General features: G+C 53.8%; 1 protein-coding gene across 3 annotated transcripts in view; it reads left to right on the top strand.

Moving 5' to 3' along the window:
* The window catches only part of SLC9A1 (solute carrier family 9 member A1), a 50,934-nt gene that overhangs the window by 27,411 nt on the left and 5,937 nt on the right, over positions 1-17,586 (top strand). For all 3 annotated transcript variants that reach the window (XM_060089226.1, XM_060089227.1, XM_060089225.1), the window contains 4 exons: positions 10,137-10,597; positions 13,658-13,908; positions 14,814-15,031; positions 16,005-16,207. In XM_060089226.1, coding sequence (XP_059945209.1) covers positions 10,137-10,597; positions 13,658-13,908; positions 14,814-15,031; positions 16,005-16,207 — 1,133 coding nt within the window. The remainder of the gene's footprint in view (positions 1-10,136; positions 10,598-13,657; positions 13,909-14,813; positions 15,032-16,004; positions 16,208-17,586) is intronic.

The following is a 17,586-nucleotide window of genomic DNA, read 5'->3' as shown; positions in this document are numbered from 1 at the left end:
AGTGGATAGGAGGGTACAGGAAGGCTTCCCTGAGGAGGGACCCCTAAGAAGGGAGGGAATCTGCCGCCCATGTCCACGTATTCAGTGTAGAATGTTTCAGGCAGAGGAGCCAACAAATGCAAAGGCCCTGGGGTGGAATCATATTTGCGTCCAGGGAAAAGCAAGGAGGCCAGTAGCTCCAGAAGGGAGTGAGTGGAGCCAGATCCGGCGTTTGCCACTGGATTGGGTTATGGGTTGTGAGAGAAAGAAAGGAGTCAGGATGATTCCAGGGTTTGGGGCCTGAGCAACTGAGTGATGCTGGGGAGACGGGGACCGTGGGAGGAGGAGCAGGTTTGGGGGTGGGGACCTTGCCACTCTGCAGGTCCACCCTGTGCACACCCAGACACACCAGCCTCAGGGTCACCCCACGCCCATCCCACCGGAAGCCTCCCCATCTTCTCAGGCTCGCTCCAAGCTCTGTCCTCTGAGAGTCATTTTCTTTCATCAGTGTCTTTCTGGCCTCTCTGAGTGGTCACCAAAACCTAGTTGAGGGGTGCCAGGCACCCCTTCATCACCACCCCCAGACGCTGTGAAGCACATAGTAGACTCTGTAGCCAGTTGAGCTGGGAGGGGGAGAAGGGGCCCCGGATGCCTCCCCAGGGCGCTGTTCCCTCTTCCCCGCCCAGCCAGCACCACCTAAGTCCTGTTCTCTCTCTGCAGCTCTCCCCTCCCTCCTCTGCGGCAGCTGAAAATGGGGCGCCAGGACTTGCTTTCTGCACAGCTGTTGTCCTGGAAATGGTAGAATTTCTCTTTGTGTTGCTTTCCTACGGCCACCTCTCTGTACTCCACCTCTTTATATCTGAGTACGATGATATCGTGAGCAAGTTCAAGTTATATCTAATGAATTTAGTTCATTGTTGTGCTTCTAAGCTAAGTGACTTTCAGCTGGGACATTAAGAACAGCAGGTATTTGGTATACTCAATTTCAGTTTTCTCTTAAATTTGGATTTTGCAGACTACACACCACCCCCACCAAAAGGAAAAGAAAAACCCAGCTTTCCCAGGGCTCTAAGATTTCTGGAAATAGAACCTCTATTATTGAACCTCTTGTTTCTTCCCCACCCCAGGTGTGGGGCAGACTGGTGCTTGGTGCTCCTGCTGCTGTCTGTAGGTCCTGAGAGCAGTCTGGCAGGAGTCACGACAGGGCTGGGGCTGGGGCTGGGCAGGGAGGGCAGAGCCCGAGCTCGGGAGTGGCGTACCTGGGGCACCAGCAAAGGAAGGGGATGGTGGCTTGAAACCAGACTGATGCCGGCTTCTTTTCCAGCTCAAGCATTCTGTGCTTTCCTCTCCTCCACACTCTGTGGTTGAAATCTGGGGAGCCCAGCAAGGCCTCCTTTGAGAGGGATGTGATTTAGATTTTTCTGATACCAGTGGTACCACAGGGTCAGGAGAAAGCAGAAGCCGAGGCTGTCTAGTCTCACTGCCAGCCACAGAGGCGAGGCCTCCCTGGAACTCTTAGTGGAGGATCTCAGAGTATAAGGAAGCAGGCTTCAGCCTAATGCCGTCGTGGAGGGACCATCCAATACGTGATGGCACAGACAAGGCCGTACATACGGTGAGGTTGCTTCACAGCGGGCAGGGCTGGGGGGCTGGGGGCGTGGGGTCAGCCTGGGTCTGAAACACTGCTCTGTAACCCTGGCTTTCTGACCTTGGGGCACGTAAGTGGTCATCCCTCTGACCTTCTCTTTACCCACCTTAAAATGGGGACAATAATAGTACCTACTGCAGTAGGGTTGTTGAGAGAATTGAACAAGATGCTGCAGGGAAGTGTTGAGCGCAGTCTCTGCCCCATAGAAGCAGTCACAGCACAGTGTGTAGCATACACTATTTACACAAAAAGTTTCAACTTATAGATACAGAAAAGCTTCGAAGTTTATATATCAATCTGTTTCGGGGGTTAGGGGGTTGTAGAATGGGTATAGGAAAAGGAGAACCACTGGCGGATTATTCTCCTTCGACTTAATGAACTTATATACTTTTGGAAAAAAGTTTTAAATGACTGTGATTTCGTTTAAATCACCAAAGTAATATATTTCCATTTTGAAAAAAATCAAAAGAAACCAGTGTGTATCACAAGGTCCCCTGCCAGGGACCCAAACCAGCCACGAGAGGCTTTGGAGCCTGAGGTCCTACCCACCCCCCTGAGCTGCTGCCCTTTCTGGCTGCGCGGAGACCTCTGCTGCCTGCCCTTGCCTGCTGGATCTCTGTATCTTGTCAACACACACAGGCTGTTTACTGCCTGTCCCTGTCCGTGTCCCTACCTCCCCGCCCCTCTGTGAGTCATCCTCCGCCTCACCGCATGGGGACTCTGCATCCAGCATCTATCCTGTGGGGGGTGGGGAGAATCTGCGGGAGTGAAATTCATTCAGCAAATGTTTATGGAAAGCTTGGGTGATTGGGGAGGCTGGACTAGGTACCTAGAGTTGCTGTTCCAGCTCAGGGTGAGGTGAGGGGGAGTAGGGGGTACTGAAATGGGTCTTGAGACCCAGGGAGAAGTCTGGTGGGAGTGAAAGGCAGGGCAGGAATAGAACCTGGCTCAAGGGCCAGGCCTGAAGGTCAGGGGCCCCTCGGAGGCCCGCAGCATCAGCTCGGGTCCCTTGACTTGGGTCCTTGCATGCCTGCCTTCTCCAGCTGTGTGCCAGCACCTTCCTCGCTTCCAGTCTCATTTCCAGGCTGGCTGAAGGCCTCAGGGTCCTTGGAAGGCTTTTGAGACGCCCTCTCTGTACATTTGTTCACTCTTCCCCCATCAGCCCCCTGCCCTCCAGACCCAACTTCAATTCCACATCCTTTAGGAAGCTTCCATCATTCCCTTAACCCACTCATCCTGAGCATTATTTTCATGGGGCTCAGGATATTTGGAAAGCCACCTCAGATCCATTCGACAAGATTAGTGCCAGCCCCGTGTGCTGGGCTGCCAAGTTGACTAGCACACCAGCTACAGAGCTCTCACCCCTCAGTTTGCAGGAGCTCCTGACTCAGCCTGGGGGTTCAGGGAAGGCTTCCCAGAGGAGGTGACACCTGCGCTGGGTTTTGAAAGGTGGGTAGAAGTTCAAGGTGAAGAATTTCCCTCTGTGTGCACAGAGGTGGGGTTTGGGGACTTCTAGCAACTGGAGGACGGGGGTTGATAGGGATGGGAGGTTAAGTGCTAAGCGTTAACGAACCTGGAATCCTGATCACAGCTTCTCCTGCCAGGTCTCCGAGAGGGCCCGGCAGTCACAGCATCACTCTGCTTATTGCTTTCGAGTCTCCTTGTCCCCCCCACCCCGCCCTCCGGCCCATGTGGCATTTCTGCCCTTACCTCTCCTTTATCAATCATCTCTGAAGTTTGTCTGCCACGTCACAATGTACAGGTGCTTCTGTATCCAGTCCCTTGATTCTCACTTGTCTACACCTGAGGAAACTGAGGTCGTCTGTGGTGTAATGATTTGCCCAAGCCTCCTGGTTACTAAAGGGCAGAGCTGGGCCTCAAACCCAGGTTTTGACCCCCTGGCCTAGTCCTCTTTTCCCCAGGCCTCAGGTGGCCCAGCGTATGCTGTTGTGTCCTCAGCTAGCTTATTAGCTAATTTCCCACCCAGGCTCGATGTTCCCAGAGGGTGGGACCCTGTCTCCCTGAGATGTGGATTGAAACAGGCAAGAGATAGAGGCACCACTTGGAAGAATGATGGGAAAAGGCACAGAGAGAGACTGACTCCACGAGCATGGGGAACAGTTCTTCTCCAGGTACTTGGAACAGATTTATTTTTGGCTGTTTTGCAGGGGAGGCATATTGCAGACTTGAATTCTCTTCCTGTTGATGCTCACAGGTTTAGTTTTCATTGATGCAGCCTGGCACAAAGAACTGGCAATTAGGAGACCTGGGTTCTAATTCTGACTCTGCCACTTCCCAGCTTGGTAGCCTTGGGCAAGTCACTTCACCTCTCTGAGCCTCAGTTTCTTCATCTGTCAGATGGGGGTCAGGATATGAGATGAAATGAGAGGAGATATGTAAAAGCCTTGCATCAGACACTCTAAGTGTCCAGTAAGTGTTTTTCTCCTTCTCTGTGCTGGAGATTGTATCTTAAAGTGAATCATGATCAAATATAGTCTTACTGAGTGGGCACTGTTGGTTTACATTTTTTTATAATTGTTGCTCATTGGGTGACTCCTGTGGGCCAGGAGCTCTAAATAAATGATCTCAGTGACACAGCCACCCTGGTCACTGGGTGACCAGGTCAGTCATCACCCCAGTGACAGAGGAGAGACCAAGACTCAAAGAGAAATGTAACAGGTATTGTGCTGAGTGTTTTACATACACCATCTCATTTAATCTTTTCAGCAACACTCATATTTGGATATTGGCAAAGGCTTGGCGAAGTCAAGCCTTCCTATTTGTCTTTTTCTTTCCTTGTTTTTCATTCACTCATTACCCATACATCCATTTGCTACGTGCAGGGTACTTAGGCTGGAGTCTTTAAAGAATACAGACCCTAGAATGCCTTTTTTCCTGCTTCTCTCTCTGGTAAACTTCAAAGCCCAATTCAGATGGTCCTGCTCTGGGAGCATCACCTACTCTTGAAATTTCAGAGCCCCCTTCCCTTTTCCCACACTTCACATCTGAAAGTCAGTTTTATCTCAATTCACAAATAGTTAGTATGCCTACTCTATGCTGGCAGCTGGAGACCCAGCTGACTCTAGAAAGTTCCCACCCTTAGGGAACTCAACACCCAAGTGATGGACAAGGGCGCACCAGCAGGTCATGATAACGTAGAGTGATTCATGTTATACCTGGGTTTTGAAGATTGTAATAATAATAGCAGTCACCGCTTTTTTGCTAGCATTGAGTGCCAGCATTGTTTGGCATTCTTTGCCCTGATTATGTCCTCTTGTGCTCCAGAAACCTTCTGAAATAGGCTTTTACACAGATGGGGAAACTGAGGTTAGGAGATGTAACTTGCTCAAGACCACCAAGCTAGTCAGTGGCTACACCCTGAATGGAACCAAGGGCAGAGTGGCGAGTGCCACACATCTTCGTCTCTGCCGGTATGGCTGCAAACCTACTGAGGCGCCGCCAGCTGCGTCTGGTTTATCTTTCTCCCTGGTCCTCAGAGCTGACGTTGATGGTGGGAAGAATCAATACTGAGAGGAATCTGACTCAAGAACAATCAAGAGTCCCTCCTACCCCAAAGAACCCTCCGGCCCCAGTGGAGACCGGAGCTGAATACAGACCAGGCAGGCAGGGGCTGAGCAATCTGACAATTCCCTCCTGCCACCCTAGGAGTTTAGAAGAAGACTGACCCCTTCTGGCTGAGTTAACTGGGGAGTGAGGCGGCGGGCTTAAAAGATGGGAAAGATTCCCCAAGGTCTTTCCTCGGCCTCTAGAGTGGAAGAGGAGCAGTGGCGCGACTTCCCTGGAGAAGAGCTCCTGGAAAGAAACACCTCTGGCACCCTGGCAACCACTTTGGGGCTCTTCAGTCCTGGGTTCTGACGCTCCCCTTAGAAACAAATAACCATAAAACCAGGGATGATGTAGGGAGTGGCTAAGAACACAGACTGGAGCCAGACTGTCTGGATTTGAATCAGTTACCAGCCGCTTGACTTTGAGCAAGTTGCTTCACCTTTCTGTGCCTCAGTTTCCTCATCTCTAAAATGAGGGGATGGTATTGTGACTTCCCAGAGCTTGGTGAGGTGCAAGTAAGTTAGACGTGTCAGCACACTGCTGTAAACTATGGAGTGCCAGGCTTTCCTTGGGAGGTATTACCTTTCATTACTATAGTTGAGACTGGTTGCTGGGGCAGTTGAAGAGGGAGTTAAAGAAATGGAATTGTTGTGCAACCAGGAACCCCTTGGGACCTGGCCGAGTTGCAGCCCCAGAGCAGTCCTCAGGCATGGAACTAGGGCGGCAGAGCCCATCGCGTGCCCCTGGGTCCCTGGTGACCCGGCCCTGGTGGGCCAAGGAGGCCCCTCTTCCCGGCACTCTCCTCTGACCGCCAGGGCAGGGGAAAGATTCGGGAAGTGGGACTGGGGTGTCTGGTCACCCCGGCAACCAAGGGTGACGTGGGACAGCCTCGCCTGCCTGCTCCACTGTGCCAGTCTCAGCAGATGGGGACAGTCTGAGGAGCTGTAAATAAAATATTCTCATGGTGGAGAGCAGAGAGGCTGCAGAGGACCAGGAGCCCCTCATCAATCTGACGTTTAGTCCAGTGCCTATTCCGTTTACGTGTGTGTGTCAGAGAGTATGTGCGTGTGTCTGTGTAAGAAGGAGAAGAGGGTGGGTGAGTGTGTGTTTGTCAGAGTATGTGTGTCAGAGAGAGCAAGAGTATGGATGATTGTGTGCATGTGTGTGTGTAAGAAAGCGAGTGTGTGTGTCAGAGAGAGAGTGTGTGTGAGTATGTATGTATGTGCGCGTGTGTGTGTTCCCACAGTGCCCCCACTTGCCCAACTGCCACCTACAAGAGACAGAGTGAGGAACGCCTCTCCCCTCCCCCAGCCTCTTCACATCAAAGGGAGGCCAGCCCCAACCTGTGTCTGCACATTTGCCCCATGGCGGGGATGTTGAATTCCACACCTTCTCCTCCTGTCCTTGCTCTGGGAGGCCTGGGTGCTCCTGAAAGAGGCCGTGTGGCTTGAGCGATCACTGGACTTGGAGCTTCACAGGTTCTCGTGGTGGGACTGGTCGTGACCACTGACAGGTCACCGCTTCTCTTTGAGTCTCAGTTTCCCCAACTGTGTAATGGGGGATTTGGATGATCTCCAAGGTCTGTTTCACCTCTCAGGGAGCTGGATCTGATTCTAATTGCCTCTGCCCCACCCCCAATTCCATCCTGGTGACATCACCACTGCCACAAGTTCGAGCCTTGGAAGTTTTGCCTCATTTCTTGGCATCTTGGGGTCTTGCCTCAGTGCTGGGCCTTTGTGAGGGGACCAGGAACCCAACTGTCCCCCTTTCACCTCACTCAGTGTCAGCAAGCTTCCTGCGCTTTGAGGGGACTCTTCAGGGGTACAGGTTGGGGACTCCACAGGGTGGAGTCAGGACCTTGGGAGAGGGACACCCCAGAACAGGCCCTCAGGCCCCCTTCCACCGTGCTGATGACAGAATCTACCCCCTCCCCCTGAAGCTGCGATCCCAGACCTTCCTCCCCAGCTTGGGCCTGCCCCCCCACCCCCCACCCCATTCCCTCGCCTTCGGGGCCGGGGCCGGAGTTCCTTCTGCTCCCTGAGAGGCAGGGCCAACACAGGAAGACCTGGGAGGATCTGCTCCGGGAGCAGGGCTCCAGCCCCAGGTACTCTGGGGGCTGGCTTATTTGAAGAAAGTAAGATGCTCTGAGCTAGAGTCAAACTCCTCCATTAGACTCTGGGGAGGCTACTGAATTTTGCCAGAGCCCCAGCTTTCTCTTCTGCAAAATGGGGACAATACCTATCCCACAGGGCTGTTGTGAGGACTAAAGAGGTGACATGTGCCATGCTCCCTGCTCAGGGCCTGGCTCCTGATGCACCTTTAGGAGTAAAGAACATTCTTTATGTTATTGTTCTTGGCTTGTTTCACACAAATACACACACACACACACACACACACACACCCAACCCCCCACCCCCAGCCAGGGGCTGTGGCTTATTTGTCTCTGGGTCTCCGTGCACTGCCTGGCACTTCCTGGGGCCAGGAAAGCTCTGTGGATTGGTTGATGGCAGAGAGGGCGGTGAGACAGTTTCGAAGCCTAACATGCTGGGTGGAGGTGGAAGCTGTCCTCCACCCGCCCTGGGCTGGCTCTTTAGACTCTGCCTCCTCTTGAGGCAGCCGTTGGTGCCCAGCTCCCAGGGGTTGGGGGTAGGGCTGTGGAGGCCAGCTGGCTGGGTCTGGCTTCCCCAAACTCACATCCTGTCTCCCCAAGGATATGGTGTCAGCCACACATGGTGGGGGGGTAGAGGTACAGGAATGGTGTTCTGGAGAGGCAAACTAGACTATGCAAAGTTCTGCAGGCAAAAGAGGATGTAGCTCATTTGCAAGGAATTTGTCAAGGTTGAAACATAAGAATAAACAGTGGGGGGACTTCCCTGGCAGTCCAGTGGTTAAGACTCGGTGCTTTCACTGCTGTGGGCCCAGGTTCGATCCCTGGTCAGGGAACTAAGATCCCGCAAGCTGCACAGCGTGGCCAAAAAAAAAAAATTGACAGTGGGGAGCGGGGAGCATGAGACATGAACAAGACCAGATGATGGAGGCAGTGCTGAAAGTTTGGACTTTAACCTTTTAGCAAGTGATCAAGGGAGACTCAGACTCAACCTGACCTACCCTTCCCAGTGTACCAGCCGGGTGAACACTGAGGGTCACTGAAGGGTGCTCAAAGACAGGGGACGGAGGGGGGGCCTTTTTAGCTAAGAGGTGACTTTTGGTCAGGTCTGTTTTCAAGTCTCCTGGCCTAGGATGGAGATGCGTTTTTTCCAACATGTTTTTAGTATCTCCTTGGTGCTTGGTGCTGTGACAAGGTTCTGGGCCAGATAGTGTACTGAGTCTTGAATTGTAGCTGTACTGGCACCACCCAGATCAGTACCTGAGAGCAGGAGGGCTTTGGGCGTGGGGAGGGATGTTCCTCTTCCTTCCCAAGGATCTCAGGGATGAAGAGAGCAGAGACCTGGCCCAACAGGTTATCGGGAATCATGTGGGTCCTGGCCAAGCCCTTTGCATTTTCAGATCAGTAGATACTTGTTGAGTGCCTACTGTGTCCCCAGCCCTGGAGATATAATCATAAACAGATATGGAATCTGCCTGCACAGAGCTTACAGGCTAAGGAGGGGAGGAGAGCAAGAGCTTTCACCTTGAGCAAAGTGTCAAGCAGACCCTCTTAACCAAGAGGACCTTGGGGGTTATGTGCACGACATGCAGCTAGATGCCCAGGTCTTCTCCACCCACCTCCTCACCCAAAACAAACCAAAAACCCATAGCCAAACCCATAGCATTGGGAGGTGCCCTCTCTGAAAGGGATTTTTGCTACCTCCCAGCTCTGGGTTTGGAACCAAAGGGGCCCGCTGCAGAGAGTGGCCTGCTGCTACTGCTGGTCAGGACCTGGCTTGGGGAGATAGCTGATGGGTCTCAAGCAGAGGGGCATTTCATGCCTTAATGGGGAGGAAGGAGAGGTTGACTTAAAGAACTGCGGAATTTGATGGGAGCTTCTGAGTCAGACCTGGGTTCTGTCCTGGTTCTGCTACTGATTTGCCCTGTGACCTTGGGCAAGTCCCTTCCCCTTTCTGAGCTTCAGTTGCCCTGTCTTTAAAGTGGGTGGAATTGGGCTAGAAACAGGGTGGCAAACAGGTTTTGTCTCACATGCAAAAATGATGTATTGCTGTCGGCTTCCTGAGCAGCTCTCTGGGCTCAGCAGGAAAGCACGCGAGTCTGGGATTGGAAGTTGCTGCGTGCGTTCTGCACGTTTGCAGGCCCCCGGCGGTATGATTCCCCAGGCTCCTCCCTGCACTGATGCTCTTTGACTCCTGTGTGCTTCTTCCTATCTCCTGTGTCACTTCCCCACCAACCATTGTCTGCCTTTTGCTTAAATACCTCCATGATGAGGAACTGGCTGTCTTCGCTCAGACAGAGTTGTTGGATTGTTAGGCCTGGTCTTGAGCTCACATCTGTCTCCCTGAACTTGTGCCTGGAAAGTGACTTGGGTTCAGGTGTAGGTAATGCCCTTAGGATTGCAGATAGAAGTTGTGAGAGGGGGAGGCACCAGAAAAGAACTCCTACACTGACCTGGGCAGACAGGGTGGTCAGGGAACTTGGAGGTACTTGGAGCCTCAGTAATCAGTGTATAATTTCCGCTTTCTGGAGGCATACAGAGCTGCTTCTTTCTACTACTTTATGACAGTGACAGAGATAGCATCTGTATATCCTTTGCAAAAAGCACTTTAACAGCATCATCACTTAGTTTATACAGCAACCCTCTGAGGCTGGTATCATCAGCTCTGTTTTACAGGCGAGGAAGCTGAGGCTCAGGAAGTTGACGAAGCGGCCTTCTGAAGCCAAGCCTGTGCCCCTCTCACCAGCTCCCCTCCTCGTCCCCAACCCCACCCCCAGCCTTCTGTTCTCCTCGCTCCCCGTAAGCCCACGCCTCCCATTCTCTCTCCCTCTGCAGGTTTCCACGTGATCCCCACCATCTCGAGCATTGTCCCAGAGAGCTGCCTGCTGATCGTGGTGGGGCTGCTGGTGGGGGGCCTGATCAAGGGCGTGGGCGAGACGCCCCCCTTCCTGCAGTCAGACGTCTTCTTCCTCTTCCTGCTGCCCCCTATCATCCTGGATGCGGGCTACTTCCTGCCGCTGCGGCAGTTCACAGAGAACCTGGGCACCATCCTGATCTTCGCTGTGGTGGGCACGCTGTGGAATGCCTTCTTCCTGGGCGGCCTCATGTACGCCGTGTGCCTGGTGGGCGGCGAGCAGATCAACAACATCGGCCTCCTGGAAAACCTGCTCTTCGGCAGCATCATTTCAGCCGTGGACCCCGTGGCCGTGCTGGCCGTCTTCGAGGAGATTCACATCAATGAGCTGCTGCACATCCTTGTCTTCGGGGAGTCCCTGCTCAATGACGCCGTCACTGTGGTGAGGGGGCAGGGACCACACCCACGCGCACACAAGACGCAGATCCGAATTCAGGTCCAGAGTGAATCCCACATCCACCCGCTAATGATAGTAATAAGATAGCAAATGTCCATTCCTGCTTGCTGTGTGCAGACATCATGATGGGCACTGGCCACGGATTATCTCCTTTCATCTTCATGACCACCTTAGGAGGTGCTTATTATTCTGACTTTACAAAGGAGGAATCAGGCTCAAAGAAGTTAGATAACTCGCTAGAATATGATAGAACCAAAATTAGAAGCCAGGTCTGTCTGACTCCAGGGCCTGAGCTCTTGGCCTTACCAGGTCATATGCTCTGTCCCTGATGGATTGTGGTGTGACCTTGTTAAATTACTTATCCTCTTTGTGCCTCAGTTTACCCTTTATAGACCATTTAGTCTCTGAGGGGCGTTTCGGCTTTCATGTTAGCTGTGTTTTAAGTCAGAGTTTAATTTGTGCAGAGTTCGGGGGCAGCAATTGTGGAAGGGGACCTTGCCTCTAAAACCTCCAGAAAGTGACAAGTAAAGTGGGTTGGTTTGGGTTGGCCACTTCCTTACTGTGTGAGCTTAGGCAAGCGACTGTACCTCTCTGGGCCTCACCTTTGACAGCTGCAAAGTGGCAGAGTAGTTAGTGCTTTCCTTCCAGGTCTAACAAGGACAGACACCCCCTAATGCAGGGTCTGCACGTGGCAAGGCCGTATATGTTTGCACACACCCTTCCTCCCCGTCGGCTTCCTCAGGAAACAGATACGTGTATGTGCACACTCACGTTGTGTTGTGAAAACGCCTACACCCGCCTCCTAGCTGGACCCCTCAGAGAGCAGCTGCCCGCACAGGAAAACACAAGGACATGCGTGCACGCTCGCACACACACTCCCACTTCCCCCCCAGCCCCTCAGGAAGCCGCACCTGAAAGAAGTGACAGACGGTGGTGGTCGGCTGCAGACAGCCTGGGCTTCCTCTCCCTCTTCCTTCCCTGCCGCCCTCGTCAGCTCCTTGTGAGGCTGGTGGAGCAGCAGCCTGACCTGAGCAGGCTGGCGTCTGTCCTGTCTCTTCTTGCCCAGGGTTACCAGACCAGCCTGTTGCCCCATCTGTAACAAGGATTGCAGTGCTTAGCCTGTCATCCTCCCGGGGTTCTGACAGGAGTCACACTCACTGATGTCTGCAAAATCAGTGAGTGCCAGAGACGAAGCCCTCCCCAGAGGATCTGGGTGTTGGGGTTCAGGTTGGCACTACTGGGGAGCAGCAGGGCGTGGTTGCAAGAGTGGATACCTCAGTGCAGCCACCTTGGGCCACGGCCACACCTCCCCAGGACGGTGGCAGCATTGATGGTGATTGCTGGTGTTCACTGAGTGCTTCCTGTCGGAATATGTATTGTCTCATCTAACCTGCACAGAAACTCCATGAGCTTAGCATGGTAATTTCCCCCAGTTTTCCAGGTGAGGAAACTGAGGCACTGAGAGATTAAGGAACTCGCCCAAGGTCATATTAGCTGATAAATGATGTAACTGGGGTTCACGTCTACACAGTCTTGAGTCCAGAGTCCAAACGCTTACCAGTATGCTACTCTGCTTCTCTAGTCCCAGGGACAGTGGTACCAGGCCAGAAAGGAGGACCTTGCCCTCTATACCTGCCCCACTGGCCCAGGTGGTGCACTTTAGGGACCCATGAATTTCCTCAGGCCAGGAGTAAGTTTAGGTAGCCCAGGGCTGAGAATGCACTGCTGTCCGTCACCGGAGCCCTGCCCTGTCTCCCGGACGGCTGTGTCCTGGCAGCCCCGGGGACTGGGGCCGGTGCTTGGCATCTCCCCTTCCTGTCTAGCCCCAGTCAGGCCCTTTCTAGAGCTCTGGGCATGGGTGTGAGTGCCCCATTTTCCAGACAGTAGAGCTGAAGGCTGCCCCAAGCTGAGTGGCCTCAGGCCTTTGCCCTGGAGCAAAGGTGCCCTGCTTCCAGGTGCGACCCAGGTACTGGGGGCTTTGGAGGGTTCTGTCTCAGGGACCCTCAGGTCCTCTTCCCCACTCCCTCAGCATCCCCTGGGCCTGGACACTCCCCAGCTGGTTTCTAGGTAGAGCTGTTTAGGAGCAGGCCAAGCAGCCAGCACCTAAGAGGGGGCAGAACCTCCAAGCTGAATCCCCAGGGAGGCCCCATCCACTGCTGTCAGGGAACAAGCTCTAGGCCCAGTTCTGCTGCTCCTGGGCTGGGGGCCGTCTGGCAAGTCGCTTCACTACTCTGAGCCCCTAAGTTTAGCAAGGGAACAAGCATCCTTAGCCTGCCTACGTCTTCAGGCTGTAGTGTGTTGAGCAGGATGACCATAATCAAAGGGCTTTACAGTGTATGAAGTGCCACTTAAAGTCTGATGGTAGTGTTACAATGACCGTTTATTTCCCCCGCCCGGAGGTGGGGAAGCCATGGAGAGCCTCTAGTCCCACAGTGCCTGAACTTGGTGGTTCATTGCAACCACTTGTTGAGCAGAGATTTCTGGGCCCCACTTCCACACAGTCCAAGTGGGGTATGTATGGCCTGGCCATGTATATTTTCAGAAAACTTCAGCGGTTAAGTCTTGTCCTAGTTCATTACCTGAACTTCCCCTGCTTTGTGCTGAAGGAAAAACCGAAATCCAGGCAAGGATATGAGAGGCGAACTTGGTGCAGTAGCAGCTAATACTGTGATAGGCACTTTGCCTTCATCGACTAATTTAATCTCACCATAGCCCTGTAAAGTCGGTACTATTACCCCTATTTTCTGGTCAGGAAAACTAAAGCACAGGGAGATAGAGTAATTTGCCTCACGTATACAACTGGGGAGCGGCAGAGCCAGAATTTCAACCCAGGTGGTTTGGCCGCAGAGCTGTGCTCTTTACCTGCACAGCACGTTGCAGGCCCGAAGACCCTTTGGCCCCGAGACCGGTGGTTTTGGCACCTGCTTGGTGCTAGGGTTTCTCTGCTCCCACATGGCCGTGGTCAGCGGAGGGGATAGGATCACCCTGGGTGGACCCCCGGGAGCCGTGGGGCATCCTGCCGACCAGCCTGCACACTCTTCCTAGGTCCTGTATCACCTCTTTGAGGAGTTTGCCAACTACGACCGCGTGGGCATCGTGGACATCGTCCTCGGCTTCCTGAGCTTCTTCGTGGTGTCCCTGGGCGGGGTGTTTGTGGGCGTGGTCTACGGGGTCATTGCAGCCTTCACCTCCCGGTTCACCTCCCACATCCGCGTCATCGAGCCGCTCTTCGTCTTCCTCTACAGCTACATGGCCTACCTGTCAGCCGAGCTCTTCCACCTGTCGGGCATCATGGCGTGAGTCTGGGCGTGGCGTAGGGGGCTGCCAACTCAGATTCCCCAGGCTTGTAGGGTCAAAGGGAGCTACCCAGCGGCCAGCCCCCAGATCCAGACTCCAGGTCCCAGGGCTTCCCCTGAAGCACTGAGTTTAAGGTTCTGGAAGGTCTCAGCCCAGCTATTTCTTCCCTTCATTTGTCACAAAGGGAACCCCTTGGTGGTAGCCGGACGCAGTCACTCACGCTTGCTGCTGCCCTCAGCAGCCCCAGCAAGGAGGCTCCAGGCTTCCCTTGAAGTGACGGTCCTGGAGGTCCTGAGGCCCCAGATGGGTCTTGAAGCTGGGGGAGTGTGGAGAGGCAGTGAGGTGCAAAGGTGCTCACAGTAGGGGAGGCCATTGGAAGTGTAGAGGCGGGGCCGGATTGGGGCACTGGGGGTGACCACAAGGAGGCTGGGCCAGCAGGAATGGGGCCCAGGGGTGGGCACCAGACTGGGAGGGCTTGGGCTGCTGCTCGGAAGAGAACTCCCCGTGGGGACCCCCACAGGTTAAAGGGACCCCACACTCGGGGGGATAAACCTGAGGCCTCAGACTTGACTTCTGAAAGGTGGAGCGGCAGCATGGCCTCGGGGAGAAGGCACAGGCCTAGGAGTCGGGCAGCCCTTCGTTTGCATCTCAGCTCTGCCACTCGCTGGCCGTGTGGCCGTGGGCAGGCGACTTTATTTCTACAAGTCTCAGATCTCTCGTCTAGAAAACACAAGAATATGCCTGTGTCTACAGGGTTGGGTGAGAGGATTGAGTGAGAACAGGGCGTCTGACTCGTAAGGGGAGCTCAGGAGACGGGCACCTGTCCGCCTCCCTGGCAGTGGAGGCGCTTTGGGAGGGTACAGCTCGACTCTGAACCCCTAACCCCGCACTTCCCTGACCCCAGGCTCATTGCCTCGGGAGTGGTGATGCGCCCCTACGTGGAGGCCAACATCTCCCACAAGTCCCACACGACCATCAAGTATTTCCTGAAGATGTGGAGCAGTGTCAGCGAGACCCTCATCTTCATCTTCCTCGGCGTCTCCACCGTGGCCGGCTCCCACCACTGGAACTGGACCTTTGTCATCAGCACCCTGCTCTTCTGCCTCATCGCCCGAGTGCTGGGTGAGGTCCCGGGCCCGAGCCAGGGGAGGTGTGTGTGCGTGGTGGGGGTGGGTGCTCTGTGTGTGTGTGTGTGTGTGTGTGTGAGAAGTGCGCTGGGTGGAGGGGCTGGGGTTGGCTCCTGGCTGGGCTTCCCCACTCTTGCTGTCTGCAGTGCTGAGGCCATAATGGGCCCTTGAGGGGAGAGGGACGTGCTTGAGGTGCCTCCGTGATCCCTGGGGAGACAGTCATGGTGTGCCAGTGGAGGGGCCTCAGGAGCCCTGTGATTCTGAGCCTGTCGGTGTCTGGGGAGGGGACCGAGGCCCACAGAGCCAGGTCTGTGAGTGTCTGGACTTTAGCACTTTCAAAGCTGCCTGCAGTTCCTCCCAACCTCTGCTGCCAGCCTGGGGTGCACACGGGGACCAGGCCTTAGGCCCTTGGGTGCTGCTTCACCTGCCAGGCACACATTACCTCAGTGATTGCATGGCTTCCCCGCTCTGGATCTCACCTCCTCTCTGCAGTTAGGTCTGGGCGTCACATTTACTTGCTGCACTGTCTTAAAACCCCTTTAATCCTGGGCCTCATCCTGCAGAAATTCTGGTTCTGTGGGTTGAGATTGGACTCTGAACTCTGCATTTTTAAATAACTTTTTATTACAGAAGATTTCAAACACACAGAAAAGTAGATCCATGTACCCATCATATTTAATAGGTATCAACTTGTGGCCATCTCTTTTCCCATCCCCCTCCTGACCTCCAGCCACTGGAGGCCTCTGTAATGTCTCTAAAATATATCCAGATTGAGGGACCCCCTTAAACTGAAGATCCACCCAGCTCTTGGATTGAGGGATCTGGAGCATCTTGGGCTGAGGGACCTGAGAAATGAGTGAGCTGGGTGGGCTTACTAGTGGAGGCTTCCTCCAGACAGAGAAGTCTCTCTGCTGCGGAAGCCAGGAGGGCCTAGGACAGCCTGACCCCTCTCTTCCCCTCCCCGGCAGGTGTGCTGGGCCTGACCTGGTTCATCAACAAGTTCCGCATCGTGAAGCTGACCCCCAAGGACCAGTTCATCATTGCCTACGGGGGCCTGCGAGGGGCCATCGCCTTCTCCCTGGGCTACCTCCTGGACAAGAAGCACTTTCCCATGTGTGACCTGTTCCTCACTGCCATCATCACCGTCATCTTCTTCACCGTCTTTGTGCAGGTGCTGGACAGGGTGGAGCAGCCCTGCCTGGGGACCCTGACTCTACCAGGAAAGAGGAAGCACGTGACCCAAGAGGAGGCCCATGGGTTCTAGTCCCAGCTCCACTGATAACTAGTGCAGTTATCACAGGGACAAGCCACTCCCCCTTTCTGGGCCCCAGTGTCCTAAATTGTAAAGGGAGAGTTGTGATCATGCATCATTGAAAAGTGACCAATCAGAATGTAAAGTAACCAGACCGCTGCCTAGTTTAGTTGGGAATCCAGATAGCATTAAGAGGAGTGGGTCCAGTCAGCAGGCCCATGATGCTCAGTGTAGGGGCTTAAGGAAGTGGTTTAATGTCTTAGGATCTTAGTTTCTGCATCTGTAAAATGGGAATAATAGCACAACATGGGGAACTGGAAAGGTCCCTGAGCTGGCCAGCAGGAGGTCTGGAGTTAGCCAGAGCTCTGCTGTTGTCAGTCTGACCCCAGGAAAGACTCTCCTCCTGTCTCTGGGTCTCAGATCCCCATCTGTGAAGTGAGGGGACTGAACTGGATGATCCTGAAGAATCCTTCCAGCCTGCTGGCTGTGATTTCTGTGCATTTAAACAACCCAGACTTAGCTGAGAGCCTCACTGCCCTCAGAGTCCCCAAGGAAGCCCAGCCTGAGATGATGTAAATTGCTTTTCCTTATCTGACCTGTGATCTTGGGCAAGTGAGAAACACCCTGTCTGGGCCTCTGTTTCTCTACCATCCCCTCCATCTTTCCTGGACACTAATCCTGGCCAGGCCCTAGATGGGAAACATCATTGCCTTCTTGGGAAAAAACAGTAGAGAGGAAACTTCCTGGGGCTGGACTTGTTTTCTGTCCTTTTAAAGGAGAGGGGACTGCCTCTTTTGTCATCTGGCCCTGCTTCCATCTTCAAAAATATTTTATCACCTTGACTTTGCAGTTGTATATGCTAATGGTTTACCAAGCCCTTTTTTAAAATTATAAATTTATTTATTTATTTATAGCTGCATTGGGTCTTAGTTGCTGCACGTGGGCTTTTCTCTAGTTGCAGCTAGTGGGGGCTACTCTTCGTTGTGGTGCGCGGGCTCTCATTGTGGTGGCTTCTGTTGTTACGGAGCACGGGCTCTAGGCACACGGGCTTCAGTAGTGGCTTGCAGGCTCTAGAGTGCAGGCTCAGTAGTTGTGTCGCACGGGCTTAGTTGCTCCGTGGCATGTGGGATCTTCCCAGACCAGAGCTCGAACCCGTGTCCCCTGCATTGGCAGGCGGATTCTCAACCACTGCACCACCAGGGAAGCCCTACCAAGCCCATTTTTAATGAAAGCAGCTTTGAGGTAGGGACCTCCCTGCCTGAGTTTGAATCCAGCTTTACTACTTCTGTGAGACCTTA

This window comes from Mesoplodon densirostris, chromosome 2, assembly GCF_025265405.1.
Source record: "Mesoplodon densirostris isolate mMesDen1 chromosome 2, mMesDen1 primary haplotype, whole genome shotgun sequence".
NCBI lineage: Eukaryota > Metazoa > Chordata > Mammalia > Artiodactyla > Ziphiidae > Mesoplodon > Mesoplodon densirostris.
This window is presented reverse-complemented; position numbering and strand designations above follow the sequence as displayed.